The sequence below is a fragment of the Macrobrachium nipponense genome, chromosome 32 (genome assembly GCF_015104395.2).
Source record: "Macrobrachium nipponense isolate FS-2020 chromosome 32, ASM1510439v2, whole genome shotgun sequence".
NCBI lineage: Eukaryota > Metazoa > Arthropoda > Malacostraca > Decapoda > Palaemonidae > Macrobrachium > Macrobrachium nipponense.
The window spans coordinates 13,685,856-13,702,219 of record NC_061094.1 but is presented as its reverse complement, the minus strand read 5'-3'; the positions used below and the strand labels follow the sequence as shown (position 1 = coordinate 13,702,219).

Genomic DNA, 16,364 nt, shown 5'->3' with positions numbered 1-16,364 from the left:
TATAGAGGGAAGAATCTATAGCCAACCTTTAAGATATAGAGATGGAAGAATCTATAGCCAACCTTCAAGATTTGAAGAGGGAAGGATCTATAGCCAACCTTTAAGATATAGAGATGGAAGAATCTATAGCCAACCTTCAAGATTTAGAGAGGGAAGAATCTATAGCCAACCTTTAAGATATAGAGATGGAAGAATCTATAGCCAACCTTCAATATTTAGAGGGGGAAGAATCTATAGCCAACCTTCAAATCTTGAAGGTTGGCTATAGATCCTTAACCCTCTAAATCTCGATGGTTGGCTATAGATCCTTCCCCATCTAAATCTCGAAGGTTGGCTATAGATCCTTCCCGCTCTAAATCTCGAAGGTTGGCTATAGATACTTCCCTCTCTAAATCTCGAAGGTTGGCTATAGATTCTTCCCCTTCTAAATCTTGAATTTGGGCTATAGATCCTTCCCTCTCTAAATCTTGAAGGTTGGCTATAGATCATCCCCTCTATATCTTCAAGGTTGGCTATAGATCCTTCCCTCTCTTAATCTTAAAATTTGGCTATAGATCCTTCCATCTTTAAACCTTGAAGGTTGGCTTTAGATGCTTCCCTCTCTATATCTTGAAGATTGGCTATAGATCCTTGCCTCTCTATGTCTTGAAGATTGGCTATAGATCCTTCCCTCTCTAAATCTTGAAGGTTGGCTATAGATCATTCGCATTCTAAATCTTTTAGTTTGGCTATAGATCCTTCCCTTTCTAAATCTTGAAGGTTGGCTATAGATCCTTCCCTCTCTATATCTTGAAGGTTGGCTATAGATCTTTCCCTCTCTAAATCTTGAAGGTTGGCTATAGATCCTTCCCTTTGAAATCTTGAAGGTTTGCTATAGATCCTTCCCCCTCAAAATCTTGAAGGTTGGCTATACATCCTTCACCCTCTAAATCTTGAAGGTTGGCTATATATCCTTCCCCCTCTATATCTTCAAGGTTGGCTATAGATCCTTACCACTCTATATCTTGAAGGTTGGCTATAGATCCTTCACCCTCTAAATCTGGAAGATTGGCTTTAGTTCCTTCCCTCTCTATATCTTGAAGGTTGACTATATATCCTTCCCCCTCTATATCTTCAAGGTTGGCTATAGATCTTTCCCTCTTTATATCTTGAATGTTGGATGAAGAAGAAGAGGAAGAGGAAGAAGAAGAAGACGAAGAGGAAGAAGAAGAAGAGGAAAACGGAAGTGAAGTAAACAAAACTGAAATGACAGAAAAAAATAAGGAAAACAAAGAACAAGATAAAAGTATGGATGCAGAGATACTCATTGATACTACATATGAGGCAATAAAGCAGCATACTTACGAAGAAATAAATTACGATATGACAACACAAAAGAAAATCCCGAAGAGGCTCTACCCAGATCTACACAATGACGGGAAAGAGGAAAAAATAGACAAAAAAGACAAAGTCTGCAACCTTTTGAAAAGAGGGAATTGCAGATTTGGAGAGAGATGTTACTACAAACATCCTAAGGTATGTCACAACTATGAAATATATGGTAAATGTGCATACCTAGATGGCTATGAGGATGAATGCAGAGATCTGCATCCAAAAATATGCAAAAACCTAAAAGAAGGAAAAGGATGTAAAGAATTAAAAGGATGTAAGTTCGACAAAAAATGTAAATATATGCACCCTGTAGCCATGAATCATAATCAAATAAATAATCAATCAAGTAATAAAATCCAAAATAAGAAAGAAACAAATAAAGAGAGGAATAAAGAATATCAGGTAAAAGAAAAAAGCAAGCCATCAACGAGATATGCAGAGATGTCAGCAAATTTCAAATCATCAGCTCCAAAATTCTACTCAATAGATAATAACTGTATTTATTATGCAAGAGGATATTGCAGAAACGGAGAAAATTGCAGATTCAGACACAAAATGAATAATTATGATGAAGGAAGATCAAATATTATGGAAAAGTTGGATTTTTTAATGTCAGAATTTCTGGAAATGAAAAAAAAGAACAACATACCAGAAACAGGAAAAGAGGACATGGGAAAATCCTTATTACTACCAATATTAAATGAAGGAGAAAACACGCAAACCATCATAGTGATGAATGCGCAGGGTTTAGTTACGAGTAACTCAAAAAGAAAAATAGAGTACTTAGAAGAACTAACCCAAATTGAAAAAGAAATAGATATAATGAATATAAGTGAAACCTGGTATTCCCAAGAGACTGGGAATGATGATCAAATAAAAGGGTTCCAAACTTATAGATCAGATAGAAAAAATAGGAATCAAGGGGGAACCGCAATATATGGGAAAGACGAAAAACAAGGAAAAATATATGAGAAATATAGTAACTCAGAATGTGAACTAATAGCGGTAGAATTTGAATCTGAAAAATTAATGAACATAGTAATATATAGACCTCCTAATACTAAAGAGTTTGACTTAATAATAGAAAACTTGGATGATATATGTAGAAATCACAAGGACTGGACTATTCTCCTATCTGGAGACTTCAACTTTCCTTTCGTAGACTGGAAAGAACGAATAGGAGATTGTGGTTGTACTTATTCATATAAAAAAGAGAGTAATAGTAGTGCAGAAGATAAGAGGCAATTCGAAAAGCTATTAGATATGCTACTAGAATACAACATTCAACAAATAAATCACCTGCCAACAAGAAAGGAAAATACTTTAGACCTAGTATTTGTGAACGGGATGAATTATGTTAAAGAAATAATAGTTTATGATGCGAGTATTTCAGACCATAATGTCATAGAATTAACAGTCCATACCAAAGCAAGTGAAAACAGAGATAAGCAAGAAATGAAAAAGTGGGAAGGATATGGAAATTACAACTTCTACAGTAAAAATATAAAATGGTCAGAAATAAATGAAGAATTAAACAAAGATTGGGATAACATTTTCGTAAGTGATGACATAAGGGTAAATACGGAGATATTATATAAAATATTAGAGAAAATAGTGGATAAATATATACCGAAGAAGAAAAGTAAACATCAGTCATGCATACCAAGAGACAGAAGGATCTTGTTCCAGAAAATTAGAAAGTGGAAAAAAGGTCTTGCAAAAGGAAAAAAATGCATGGAAAGTTATAGAACTAAAAAGTAAGATAGAAAATGCAGAACAAAAAGATTATACAATCAAAAGAAAATGAAAAACGGGACTTGGAAGAAAAAACCCTAATAAATATCAAGCAAAACCCCAAACTATTATACTCATACGCGAAAAAGATGAATAAAAGAAGAATAGAAATTGGCCCTCTAAGAATTGAAGGGAGATTAACGAATGAAAAAAAGGAAATTTGCAACATATTGGCAGAACGATATAAGAGAGAATTCACCCCTAGAATAGATAATGAAGATAATGATATAGAAGTAAGGGACGAAAATAGTGAATATTTAGCTGACATAGATATTAATGAAGCTGATATTGTGCAGGCTATTAATGAAATTAAAATGGAGCTGCAGCAGGGCCTGATGGAATTCCTGCTATTTTGTTAAAGAAAGTAGTTCATTCTATCGCAAAGCCACTTGCAATATTATTAAGACAAAGCGTAGATACAGGCAAGATTTATGATGAGCACAAATTAGCATATATTACCCCTACTTTCAAAAGTGGATCAAGACTAGAGGCAAGTAATTATAGGCCTGTGAGTCTAACATCACATATTATGAAAGTGTATGAAAGGGTAATGAAGAAAAATATTATGAAACATTTAATAAAAAATAACTTGTTTAATATAGGACAACATAGTTTCGTACCCGGAAAAAGTACACAAACCCAATTGTTAGTCCACCGTGAGAACATATTCAAAAATATGAAAAGCGGAAATGAAACAGATGTGGAATATCTAGACTTTGCAAAAGCTTTTGACAAAGTAGACCATAATATATTAGCGAAGAAAATTAGAAAACACAATATCGTGGATAAAGTAGGAAGATTGTTAAAAGAATTTTTACACAACAGAAAACAGATAGTTATTGCAAACGATGAGAAATCGGATGAAGCCAAGGTAATATCCGGTGTGCCACAAGGTACGGTGTTAGCTGCAATACTGTTTGTTATTATGATTGAAGACATAGACAGTAATGTTAAGGATTCGGTAGTGAGTAGTTTCGCTGATAACACAAGAATAAGTAGAGAAATTACTTATGATGAAGATAGGAACGCTCTACAAAGAGACTTTAACAAAGTATATGATTGGGCAGAGGTAAATAGGATGGTATTTAACTCTGATAAATTTGAATCAATAAATTATGGAGACAGAGAAGGAAAGCTATATGCATATAGGGGACCTAATAATGAGACAATCACAAATAAGGAAACAGTTAAAGAAATTGGTGTGATGATGAATAGGAACATGTTATGCAATGATCAAATAGCAATTCTTTTGGCAAAATGTAAAGCAAAAATGGGAATGTTGTTACGGCACTTCAAAACAAGAAAAGCTGAACACATGATTATGCTTTATAAAACATATGTTCGTAGTCCACTTGAATATTGCAATATGATATGGTACCCACACTATCAAAAGGATATTGCACAAATAGAGAGTGTACAAAGGTCTTTTACAGCTAGAATAGAAGAAGTTAAGGACCTTGACTAGTGGGAAAGACTACAATCCTTACAATTATATAGTCTACAAAGGAGAAGAGAACGTTACATGATAATTCAGGCATGGAAACAGATAGAAGGAATAGCAGAAAACATCATGGAACTAAAAATATCAGAAAGAGCAAGCAGAGGTAGATTAATAGTGCCCAAAACTATACCAAGAAAAATAAGGAAAGCACACAGGACATTAATCCACTACGCACCAGCATCGATAATGCAGCGTCTATTCAATGCGTTGCCAGCTCATCTGAGGAATATATCAGGAGTGAGCGTAGATGTGTTTAAGAATAAGCTCGACAAATATCTAAACTGCATCCCAGACCATCCAAGATTGGAAGATGCAAAATATACCGGAAGATGTACTAGCAACTCTCTGGTAGACATTAGAGGTGCCTCACACTGAGAGACCTGGGGCAACCCGAACGAACTGTAAGGTCTGTAAGGTCTGTAAGGTCTGTAAGGTAAGTCTTTAAGGTTGGCTATAGATAATTCCCCCTCTAAATCTTGAAGGTTGGCTATAGATCCTTCCCCCTCTAAATCTTGAAGGTTGGCTATAGAACCTTCCCCTACTAAATCTTGAAGGTTGGCTATGGATCCTTCCCCTCCCTAAATCTTGAAGGTTGGCTATAGATCCTTCCCCTACTAAATCTTGAAGGTTGGCTATAGATCCTTCCCACTTTAAATCTTGAAGGATGGCTATAGATCCTTCCCCTCTAAATCTTGAAGGTTGTCTATAGATCCTTCCCTCTATAAATCTTGAAAGTTGGCTATAGATCCTTCCGCCTCCAAATCTTGAAGGTTGGCTATACATCCTTCACCCTCTAAATCTTCAACGTTGGCTATAGATCCTTCCCTCTCTATATCTTGAATGTTGTCTATAGATCCGTCACCCTCTAAATCTGGAAGGTTGGCTATAGATCCTTCCCTCTCTATATCTTTAAGGTTGGCTATAGATCCTTCCCCCTCTATATCTTCAAGGTTGGCTATAGATCCTCCCCTCTCCATATCTTGAAGGTTGGCTATAGATCGTTCCCTCTCCATAACTTGATGGTTGGCTATAGCTCCTTCGCTCTCTATGTCTTTAAGGTTGGCTATAGATAATTCCCCCTCTAAATCTTGAAGGTTGGCTATAGATCCTTCCCCTTCTAAATCTTGAAGGTTGGCTATATATCCTTCACCCTCTAAATCTTGAAGGTTGGCTATAGATCATTCCCTCTCTATATCTTGAAGGTTGGCTATAGATCCTTCCCTCTTCAAATCTTGAACGTTGGCAATAGATCCTTCTCTCTATATATCTTGAAGGTTGGCTATAGATCCTTCCCCCTCTAAATCTTGAAGGTTGGCTATATATCCTTCCCCTCTCTAAATCTTGAAGGTTGGTTATAGATCCTTCCCCTTCTAAATCTTGAAGGTTGGCTATAGATCCTTCCCTCTCTATATCTTGAAGGTTGGCTATAGATCCTCCACTCTCTAAATCCCGAAGGATGGCTATAGATCGTTTCCCTTCTAAATCTTAAAGGTTGACTATAGATCCTTCCCCTTCTATATCTTGAAGGTTGGCTATAGATCCTTCCCTCTCTATATCTTGAAGGTTAGCTATAGATCCTTACCTCTCTATATCTTGAAGGTTGGCTGTAGATCCTTCCCTCTCTAAATCTTGAAGGTAGGCTATAGATCCTTCACCCTCTAAATCTTGAAGGTTGGCTATAGATCCTTCACCCTCTAAATCTCGAAGGTTGGCTATTTATTCTTCACCCTCTAAATCTTAAAAGTTGGCTCTAGATTCTTCTCACTCTAAATCCTGAAGGTTGGCTATAGATTCTTCCCCCTTAAAATCTTGAAGGTTGCATATAGAATCTTCCCTCTCTAAATCTTGAAGGTTGGCTATAGATTCTTCCCCCTCTAAATCTTGAAGGTTGGCTATAGATTCTTCCCCCTCTAAATCTTGAAGGTTGGCTATAGATTCTTCTCTCTCCAAATCTTGAAGGTTGCATATAGAATCTTCCCTCTCTAAATCTTGAAGGTTGGCTATAGATCCTTCACCCTCTAAATCTCGAAGGTTGGCTATTTATTCTTCACCCTCTAAATCTTAAAAGTTGGCTCTAGATTCTTCTCACTCTAAATCCTGAAGGTTGGCTATAGATTCTTCCCCCTTAAAATCTTGAAGGTTGCATATAGAATCTTCCCTCTCTAAATCTTGAAGGTTGGCTATAGATTCTTCCCCCTCTAAATCTTGAAGGTTGGCTATAGATTCTTCCCCCTCTAAATCTTGAAGGTTGGCTATAGATTCTTCCCCTCTAAATCTTGAAGGTTGGCTATAGATTCTTCCCCCTTAAAATCTTGAAGGTTGCATATAGAATCTTCTCTCTCTAAATCTCTAAGGTTGGCTATAGATTCTTCTCTCTCTAAATCTTGAAGGTTGGCTATAGATTCTTCCCCCTCTATATCCTGAAGGTTGGCTTAAGATTCTTCCCCCTCTAAATATTGAAGGTTGGCTATAGATTCTTCCCCCTCTAAATCTTGAAGTTTGGCTATAGATCCACCCCTCTCTAAATCTTGAAGACTGGCTATAGATTCTTCCCTCTCTAAATCTTGAAGGTTGGCTATAGATCGTATCCCTTCTAAATTTTAAAGGTTGACTATCGATCCTTACCTCTTTAAATCTTGAAGGTTGGCTATAGATCCTTCCCCTTCTATATCTTGAAGGTTGGCTATAGATTCTTCCCCCTCTAAATGTTGAAGGTTGGCTATAGATCCTTCCCTCTCTAAATCTTGAAGGTTGGCTATAGATTCTTCCCCCTCTATATCTTGAAGGTTGGCTATATATTCTTCTCTCTCTAAATCTTAAAGGTTGGCTATAAATACTGCCACCTCTAAATCATGAAATTTGTCTATAGATTCTTCCCTCTCTATAACTTGAAAGTTAGCTATAGATTCTTCCCCATCTAAATCATGAAGGTTGGCTATAGATTCTTCCCACTCTAAATCCTGAAGGTTGGCTATAGATCCATCCCTCTCTAAATCTTGAAGGTTGGCTATAGATTCTTCTCTCTCCAAATCTTGAAGGTTGACTATAGATTCTTCCCCCTCTAAATCTCTAAGGTTGGCTATAGATTCCTCTCTCTCTAAATTTTGAAGGTTGGCTATAGATTCTTCCCCCTCTATATCCTTATGGTTGGCTATAGATTCTTCCACCTCTAAATCATGAAATTTGTCTATAGATTTTTCCCTCTCTATAACTTGAAGGTTGGCTATAGATTCTTCCCCCTCTAAATCTTGAAGGTTGGCTATGGATTCTTCAACCTCTAAATCCTGAAGGTTTGCTATAGATTCTCCCCCCTCTAAATCTTGAAGTTTGGCTTTAGATTCTTACCCCCTCTAAATCTTTGAAGGTTGGCTACAGATTCTTCCCCCTCTAAATCTTGAAGGTTGGCTATAGATTCTTCAACCTCTAAATCTTGAAGGTTGGCTATAAATTCTTCAACCTCTAAATCTTGAAGGTTGGCTATAGATTCTTCCCTCCTTAAATCTTAAAGGTTGGCATTTCCTTCTTCTCTCACTAAATCTTGAAGGTTGGCTATTGATTCTTCCCCCTCCAGATCTGGAAGGTTGGCTATATATTCTTCCCTCTCTGAATCTCGAAGGATGGCTATACATTCTTCCCACTATAAATCTTGAAGGTTGGCTATAGATCCATCTCTCTCTAAATCTTTAAGACTGGCTATAGATTCTTCCCCCATCAAATCTTGAATGTTGGCTATAGAATCTTCCCCCTCAAAATCTTGAAGGTTGGCTATATATTCTTACCCTCTAAATCCTTCCCTCTCTAAATCTTGAGGGTTAGCTATAGATTCTTCTCTCTCTAAATCTTGACGGTTGGTAATAGATCCTAATTTCTCTAAATCTTGAAGGTTGGCTATAGATTCTTCAATCTCTAAATATTGAAGATTGGCTATAGATTCTTCCCCCTCTAAATATAAAATGTTGGCTATAGATTCTTCCCCCTCTAAATCTTGAAGTTTGGTTATAGATTCTCGCCTCTCTAAATCTTGAAGGTTGGCTATAGATTCTTCCCACTCTAAATCTTGAAGGTTGGTTATAGATTCTTCCCTCTCTAAATCTTGAAGGTTGGTTATAGATTCTTCCCACTCTAAATCTTGAAGGTTGACTATAGATTCTTCCCTCTTTAAATCTTGAAGGTTGGTTATAGATTCTTCCCTTTTTAAATCTTGAAGGTTGGTTATAGATTCTTCCCTCTCTAAATCTTGAAGGTTGGTTATAGATTCTTCCCACTCTAAATCTTGAAGGTTGGCTATAGATTCTTCCCTCTTTAAATCTTGAAGGTTGGTTATAGATTCTTCCCACTCTAAATCTTGAAGGTTGGCTATAGATTCTTCCCTCTTTAAATCTTGAAGGTTGGCTATAGATTCTTCCCTCTCTAAATCTTGAAGGTTGGCTATAGATTCTTCCCTCTCTAAATCTTGAAGGTTGGCTATAGATTCTTCCCACTCTAAATCTTAAAGGTTGGCTATAGATTCTTTCCCCTCTAGATCCTGAAGTTTGGCTATAGATTCATCCCTGTCTAAATCTAGAGGGGATGGCTATAGATTCTTCTCTCTCTAAATCTTGAAGGTTGGCTATAGATTCTTCCCCCTCTCAATCTTGAAGGTTGACTATAGATTCTTCCCCTTCTAAATCTTGAAGGTTTGCTATAGATTCTTCTCTCTCTAAATCTTGAAGGTTGGCTATAGATTCATTCCCCACAATATTCTGAAGGTTGGCTACAGATTCTTTCCCCTCTAAATCTTGAAGGTTGGCTATAGATCCTTCCCCTCTAAATCTTAAAGGTTGGCTATAGATTCTTCCCTCGCTAAAACTTGAAGGTTGGCTATAGATTCTTCCCTCTTTTAATCTTGAAGGTTGGCTATAGATTCTTCCCCCTCTAAATCTTGAAGTTTGGCTTTAGATTGTTCCCCCCTCTAAATCTTGAAGTTTGGCTTTAGATTCTTCAACCTCTAAATCTTGAAGGTTGGCTATAGATACTTCCCTCTTTAAATCTTAAAGGTTGGCATTTCCTTCTTCTCTCTCTAAATCTTGAAGGTTGGCCTTTGATTCTTCCCCCTCCAAATCTTGAAGGTTGGCTATAGATTCTACCCCCTCTAAATCTTGAAGGTTGGCTATAGATTCCTCCCTCTCTAAATGTCGAAGATTGGCTATAGATTCTTACCCTTCTAAATCCTGAAGGATGGCTATAGATCGTATCCCTTCTAAATCTTGAAGGTTGACTATCGATCATTTCCTCCTTAAATCTTGAAGGTTGGCTATAGATCCTTCCCCTTCTATATCTTGAAGGATGGCTATAGATCCTTCCCTCTCTATATCTAGAAGGTTGGATATAGATCCTTCAACCTCTAAATTTCGAATGTTGGCTATAGATCCTTCCCCCTCTAAATCTTAAAGGTTCGCTATAGAATCTTCCCCCCTCTATATCTTGAAGGTTGGCTATAGATTTTTCTCTCTCTAAATCATGACGGTTGGTAATAGATCCTTGTTTCTCTAAATCTTGAAGGTTGGCTATAGATTCTTCCCCCTTTAAATCTTCAAGATTGGCTATATATTCTTACCCTATAAATCTTGAAGTTTGGCTATATATTTTACCCTTCTAAATTTTGAAGGTTTGCTATATATTCATACCCTCTATATCTTGAAGGTATGCTATAGATTCTTCCCCCTTTAAATCTTGAAGGTTGGTTATAGATTCTTCCAACTCCAAATCTTGAAGGTTGGCTATAGATCCTTCCCTCTCTCAATCTTGAAGTTTGGCTATAGATTCCTCCCCCTCTAAATATTGAAGGTTGGCTATAGATTTTTTCCCCTATAAATCTTAAATGTTGGCTATAGATTCTTCCCTCTCCAAATCTTGAAGGTTGGTAATAGATTCTTCCCTCTCTAAATCTTGAAGGTTGACTATAGATTCTTCACACTCTAAATCCTGAAGGTTGGCTATAGATCCTCCCTCTTTAAACCTTGAAAGTTGGCTATTGATTCTTCCCCCTCTAAATCTTGAAGGTTGCATATAGATTCTTCCCTCTCTAAATCTTGAAGGTTGGCTATAAATTCTCCCCTCTTTAAAACTTGGAAGTTGGCCATAGATTCTTCCCCCTCTAAATCTTGAAGTTTGGCTATAGATTCTTCCCTCTCTAAATCTTGAAGGTTGGCTATAGATTCTTCACACTCTAAATCCTGAAGGTTGGCTATAGATTCTTCCCTCTCTAAATCTTGAATGTTGGCTATAGATTCTTCCCCCTCTAAATCTTGAAGGTTGCATATAGATTCTTCCCTCTCTAAATCTTGAAGGTTGCATATAGATTCTTCCCTCTCTAAATCTTGAAGGTTGCATATAGATTCATCAACCTCTAAATCCTGAAGGTTGGCTATAGATTCTTCCCCCTTTAAATTTTGAAGGATGGCTATAGATTCTTCTCCCTCTAAAATTTGAAGGTTGGCTACAGATTCTTCCCCCTCTAAATCTTGAAGGTTGGCTATAGATTCTTCTCTCTCTAAATCCTAAAGGTTGGCTTTAGATTCTTCCCCCACTATATTCTGAAGGTTGGCTATAGATCCTTCCCTCTCTAAATCTTGAAAGTTGGCTATAGATTCTTCCCCCTCTAAATCTTCAAGATTGGCTATAGATTCTTCCCTCTCTAAATCTTGAAGGTTGGCTATAGATTCTTCCCTCTCTAAATCTTGAAGGTTGGCTATAGATTCTTCCCTCTAAATCTTTCAAGATTGGCTATGATTCTTCTTTCCCTCTTTAAATCTTGAAGGGTTCTAATACGACTCTTTCCCTTCTAAATCTTGAAGGTTGGCTATAGGATTCTTCCCCCTTATAAAAATGTTGAAAGGTTGGCCTACAATCCTCCCCCCCCCTCTATATCTTGAAGGTTGCATATAGATTCTTCCCCTACCAAATCTTAATGTTAAAGGTTTTGGCTATATATTTCCTTCCCCCTCTAAATATCTGAAGGTTGGCTCATAGATTCTTCCCCTCTAAATAAATCTTGAAAGGTTGGCTATAGATTTTTCCCCTTCCCCCTCCTAAAATCTTGAAGGTTGGCTATAGATTCTTACCCCTCTAAATCTTAAAGGTTGGGCTTAAGAAATTCTTCCCCTATACATCTTGGGAAGGTTGGACTTATAGATTCCTTCCCCCTCTCGAAATCTTGAAAATTGATATAGAAAACAAAAAATAAGGAATTCTTCCCTCTAAATCTCAAGATTGGAGGCTAAGATTCGTCCCTCTCTAAATCTTGAAGGTTGGCTATAGATTCTTCCCCCTCTAAATGTTGAAGGTTGGCTACATATCCTCCCCCTCTATATCTTGAAGGTTGCATATAGATTCTTCCCTCTATAAATTTTTGAAGGTTGGCTATAGATTCTTCCCCCTCTAAATCTTGAAGGTTGGCTATAGATTCTTCCCCCTCTAAATCTTGAAGGTTGGCTATAGATTCTTCCCCCTCTAAATCCTGAAGTTTGGCTATAGATTCTTCCCTCTCTAAATCTAGAAGGATGGCTATAGATTCTTCTTTTTCTAAATCTTGAAGGTTGGCTATAGATTCTTCCCCCTCTAAATCTTGAAGGTTGGCTATAGATTCTTCCCACTCTAAATCTTGAAGGTTGGCTATAGATTCTTCCCCCTCTAAATCTTGAAGGTTGGCTATAGATTCTTCTTTTTCTAAATCTTGAAGGTTGGCTATAGATTCTTCCCCCTCTAAATCTTGAAGGTTGGCTATAGATTCTTCCCCCTCTAAATCTTGAAGGTTGGCTATAGATTCTTCCCCCTCTAAATCTTAAAGGTTGGCTATAGATTCTTCCCCCTCTAAATCCTGAAGTTTGGCTATAGATTCTTCCCTCTCTAAATCTAGAAAGGATGCTATAGATTTCTTCTTTTTCTAAATCTTGAAGGTTGGGTATAGATTCTTCCCCCTCTAAATCTTGAAGGTTGGCATAGATTCTTCCCCCTCTAAATCTTGAAGGTTGTCTATAGATTCTTCTTTCTCTAAATCTTGAAGGTTGACTATAGATTCATCCCCCACTATATTCTGAAGGTTGGCTATAGATTCTTCCCCCTCTAAATCTTGAATGTTGGCTATAGATTCTTCCCTCTCTAAATCTTGAAGGTTGACAATAGATTTCTCTCTCTCTAAATCTTGAAGGTTGGCTATAGATCCTTCCCCTCTAAATCTTGAAGGTTGGCTATAGATTCTTCCCTCGCTAAAACTTGAAGGTTGGCTATAGATTCTTCCTACTCTAAATCTTGAAGTTTGGCTTTAGATTGTTCCCCCTCTAAATCTTGAAGGTTGGCTATAGAATCTTCCTACTCTAAATCTTGAAGTTTGGCTTTAGATTGTTCCCCCTCTAAATCTTGAAGATTGGCTTTAGATTCTTCAGCCTCTAAATCTTGAAGGTTGTCCTTTGATTCTTCCCCCTCCAAATCTTGAAGGTTGGCTCTAGATTCCTCCCCTCTAAATATTGAAGGTTGGCTATAGATTCTTCAACCTCTAAATCTTGAATGTTTGCTATAGATTCTTCAACCTCTAAATCTTGAAGGTTGGCTATAGATTCTTCCCCCTCCAAATCTTGAAGTTTGGCTTTAGATTCTTCACCCCTCTAAATCTTTGAAGGTTGGCTACAGATTCTTCCCCCTCCAAATCTTGAAGGTTGGCTATAGATTCTTCAACCTCTAAATCTTGAAGGTTGGCTATAGATTCTTCCATCTCTAAATCTTGAAGGTTGGCTATATATCCTTCCCTCTCTAAATCTCGAAGATTGGCTATAGATTCTTCCCCCTCTAAATCATGAAGGTTGGCTATAGATCCTTCCCCTTCTATATCTTGAAGGATGACTATCGATCCTTCCCTCTCTAAATCCAGAAGGTTGGCTATAGATCCTTCAACCTCTAAATTTCGAATGTTGGCTATAGATCCTACCCCCTCCAAATCTGAAAGGTTGGCTATAGATTTTTCACCCTCTAACTTTTGAAGGATGGTATTTTCTTCCTCCCTCTCAAATCTTGGAGGTTAGATATAGATTCTTCCCCCTCTAAATCTTGAAGGTTTGGTATAGATTCTTCCCTCTCTAAATCTCGAAGATTGGCTATAGATTCTTCCTATTCTAAATCCTGAAGGATGGCTATATATCGTATCCCTTCTAAATCTTGAAGGTTGACTATCGATCCTTCCCTCCTTAAATCTTGAAGGTTGGCTATAGATCCTTCCCCTTCTATATCTTGAAGGATGACTATCGATCCTTCCCTCTCTAAATCCAGAAGGTTGGCTATAGATCCTTCAACCTCTAAATTTCGAATGTTGGCTATAGATCCTACCCCCTCCAAATCTCAAAGGTTGGCTATAGATTTTTCACCCTCTAACTTTTGAAGGATGGTATTTTCTTCCTCCCTCTCAAATCTTGGAGGTTAGATATAGATTCTTCCCCCTCTAAATCTTGAAGGTTGGCTATAGATTCTTCCCTCTCTAAATCTTGAAGTTTAGCTATAGATTCTTCCCTCTCTAAGTCTTGAAGGTTGGCAATAGATTCTTCCATCTCTAAATCTTGAAGGTTGGCTATAGATCCTTCCATCTCTAAATCTTGAAGGTTGGCTATAGATTCTTCCATCTCTAAATCTTGAGGGTTGCCTATAGATTCTTCCATCTCTAAATCTTGAAGGTTGGCTATAGATCCTTCCATCTCTAAATCTTAAATGTTGGCTATAGATCCTTCTTCCTCCAAATCTTTAAGATTGGCTATAGATTCTTCCCATTCTACATCTTGAAGATTGGCTATAGATTCTTCCCCTTCTAAATCTTGAAGTTTTGCTATAGATTCTTACCTCTATAAATCTTGAAGGTTGGCCTTAGATTCTTCCCCCTTTAAATATTAAAGGTTGGCTATAGATTCTTCCATTTCTAAATCTTGAAGGTTGGCTATAGATCCTTCCCTCTCTAAATCTTGAAGGTTGGCTATAGATTCTTCCATTTCTAAATCTTGAAGGTTGGCTATAGATCATTCCCTCTCTAAATCTTGACTGTTGGCTATAGATACTTCCCTTTCTAAATCTTGAAGGTTTGCTATAGATCCTTCCCTCTCTAAATCTTGAAGGTTTGCTATAGATCCTTCCCTCTCTAAATCTTGACGGTTGGCTAAAGATACTTCCCTTTCTAAATCTTGAAGATTGGCTATAGATCCTTCCCTCTCTAAATCTTGACGGTTGGCTATTGATACTTCCCTCTCTAAATCTTGAACTTTGGCTATAGATTCTACCTTCTCTAAAACTTGAAGGTTGGCTATAGATTCTTCTCTCTCTAAATCTTGAAGGTTGGCAATAGATTCTTCCCCCTCTAAAACTTGAAGGTTGGCAATAGATTCTTCCCCTCTCTAAAACTTAAAGGTTGGCTTTTAAGATTCTCCCCCTTCCAAAATCCTGAAATTGGCTAATAGATCTTCCCCCCTGTTCCCCCTCTGAAAACGGTTGGCATAGGATTATTCCCCCTTTTCTTAAACGGAACTTTGGGCTAGATTCGTTCCTCCTCCTAAATCTTGAACTGGCTATAGATTCTTCCCCTCTAAATCTTGAAGAGGTTGGCTATAGATTCTTCCCCCTTTCTAAACTTTCAAGGTTGGACTAGATCTTCCCTCCTCCAAAATCTTGATTGGCTTACAGATTCTCCCTCTAAATCTGAATGGTTGGCTATAGATTCTTCCCCTCTAAAGGTTGGCTTTAGGTAAATTTTCTTGAACCCACTTAAATCTTGAATGTTGGCTATAGATTCTTCCCCCCTAAAATTTGAAGGTTGGCTAAAGATTCTTCCCCCTCCTAAATCTTATTGGCTATAGATTCTTCCCCCTCTAAAACTGAAAGGGTTGGCATTAGAATTCTTCCCACTTTCTAAACTTTGAAGGTTGGCTATGATTCTTCCCTCTCTAAATCTTGAAGGTTGGCTATATTTTCTTCCCCCCCAAATCTTGAAGGTTGGTATTTTTTACTTCCCCCTCTAAATGTTGAAGATTTTTCGGCTTAAGGAATTCTCCCCCTCTATCTTGAAGGTGGATATAGATTCCTCCCCCCTCTATATGAAGGCTTGGCTAATAGGATTGTTCTCTAAATCTTGAAGGTTGGTATTCGATTCTTCTCTACAAATCTTGAAGGTTGGCTATAGAGTTCTTCCCCCTCTAAATCTGAAGTTTTGGGTTATAGATTCTTATACTCTAAATCGAAGGGTTGGCTTATCCCCCGATTCTTCCCCTTTTCTAAAATCTTGAAGGTTGGCTATAGATTCTTCCCCTCTAAATCTGAAGGTTAGATCTTCCCCTATATCTTGAAGTTGGCTAAGATTCCCTTCTCTAAATCTTGAAGGTTGGCTTATAGATTCTTCCCCCTCTAAAATGAAGGGTGGCTAATAGATCTTCCCCCTCTAAAATCTTTAAAAGTTGGCTAAGTTCCCTTCTCTAAATCTTGAAGGTTGGCTATAGATTCTCCCCCCTAAATCTAAATGTGGGGGGGGGGAAAGGTGGCTATATATCTTCCCCCTCTAAATCTTGAAGGTTGCTATAGATGCTTCCCTCTATAAATTTTGAAGGTGGCTAAATAGATTTTTCCACCCTTCTAAAATCTTGAAGGTTGGCTATATTCTTCCCCTCTAAATCTTGAAGGTGGCTATAGATTCTTC

At 37.5% G+C, this 16,364-nt stretch overlaps 1 protein-coding gene across 1 annotated transcript; it reads right to left on the bottom strand.

The window, feature by feature from the left end:
• Nucleotides 1–5,385: 5,385 nt before the first annotated feature.
• LOC135207369 (uncharacterized protein PF3D7_1120600-like) lies at nucleotides 5,386–14,385 on the bottom strand. Its single transcript, XM_064239097.1, has 6 exons — nucleotides 14,070–14,385; nucleotides 13,305–13,639; nucleotides 10,665–11,205; nucleotides 8,446–9,130; nucleotides 8,012–8,160; nucleotides 5,386–5,837 (listed from the first exon to the last, which is right to left on the bottom strand). The coding sequence occupies exons 1-6, from the start codon at nucleotides 14,383–14,385 to the stop codon at nucleotides 5,386–5,388; spliced, it is 2,478 nt and encodes an 825-aa protein (XP_064095167.1).
• Between the last annotated feature and the right edge of the window lie 1,979 nt (nucleotides 14,386–16,364).

What these genes read in the sequence shown, in the direction of transcription:
- LOC135207369 (XM_064239097.1), bottom strand. Translation starts at nt 14,385, where the DNA reads ATGGAAGGATCTATAGCCAACCTTCAAGATTTAGAGATGGAAGAATCT. An exon ending in ACCTTCAAAGATTTAGAGGG is followed by an intron (nt 11,206 to 13,304) that starts GTGAAGAATCTA and finishes GCCAACCTTTAG; the next exon opens with GATTTAGAGAGAGAAGAATC. An exon ending in CCTTCAAAGATTTAGAGGGG is followed by an intron (nt 5,838 to 8,011) that starts GTAAGAATCTAA and finishes AATGATCTATAG; the next exon opens with CCAACCTTCAAGATTTAGAG.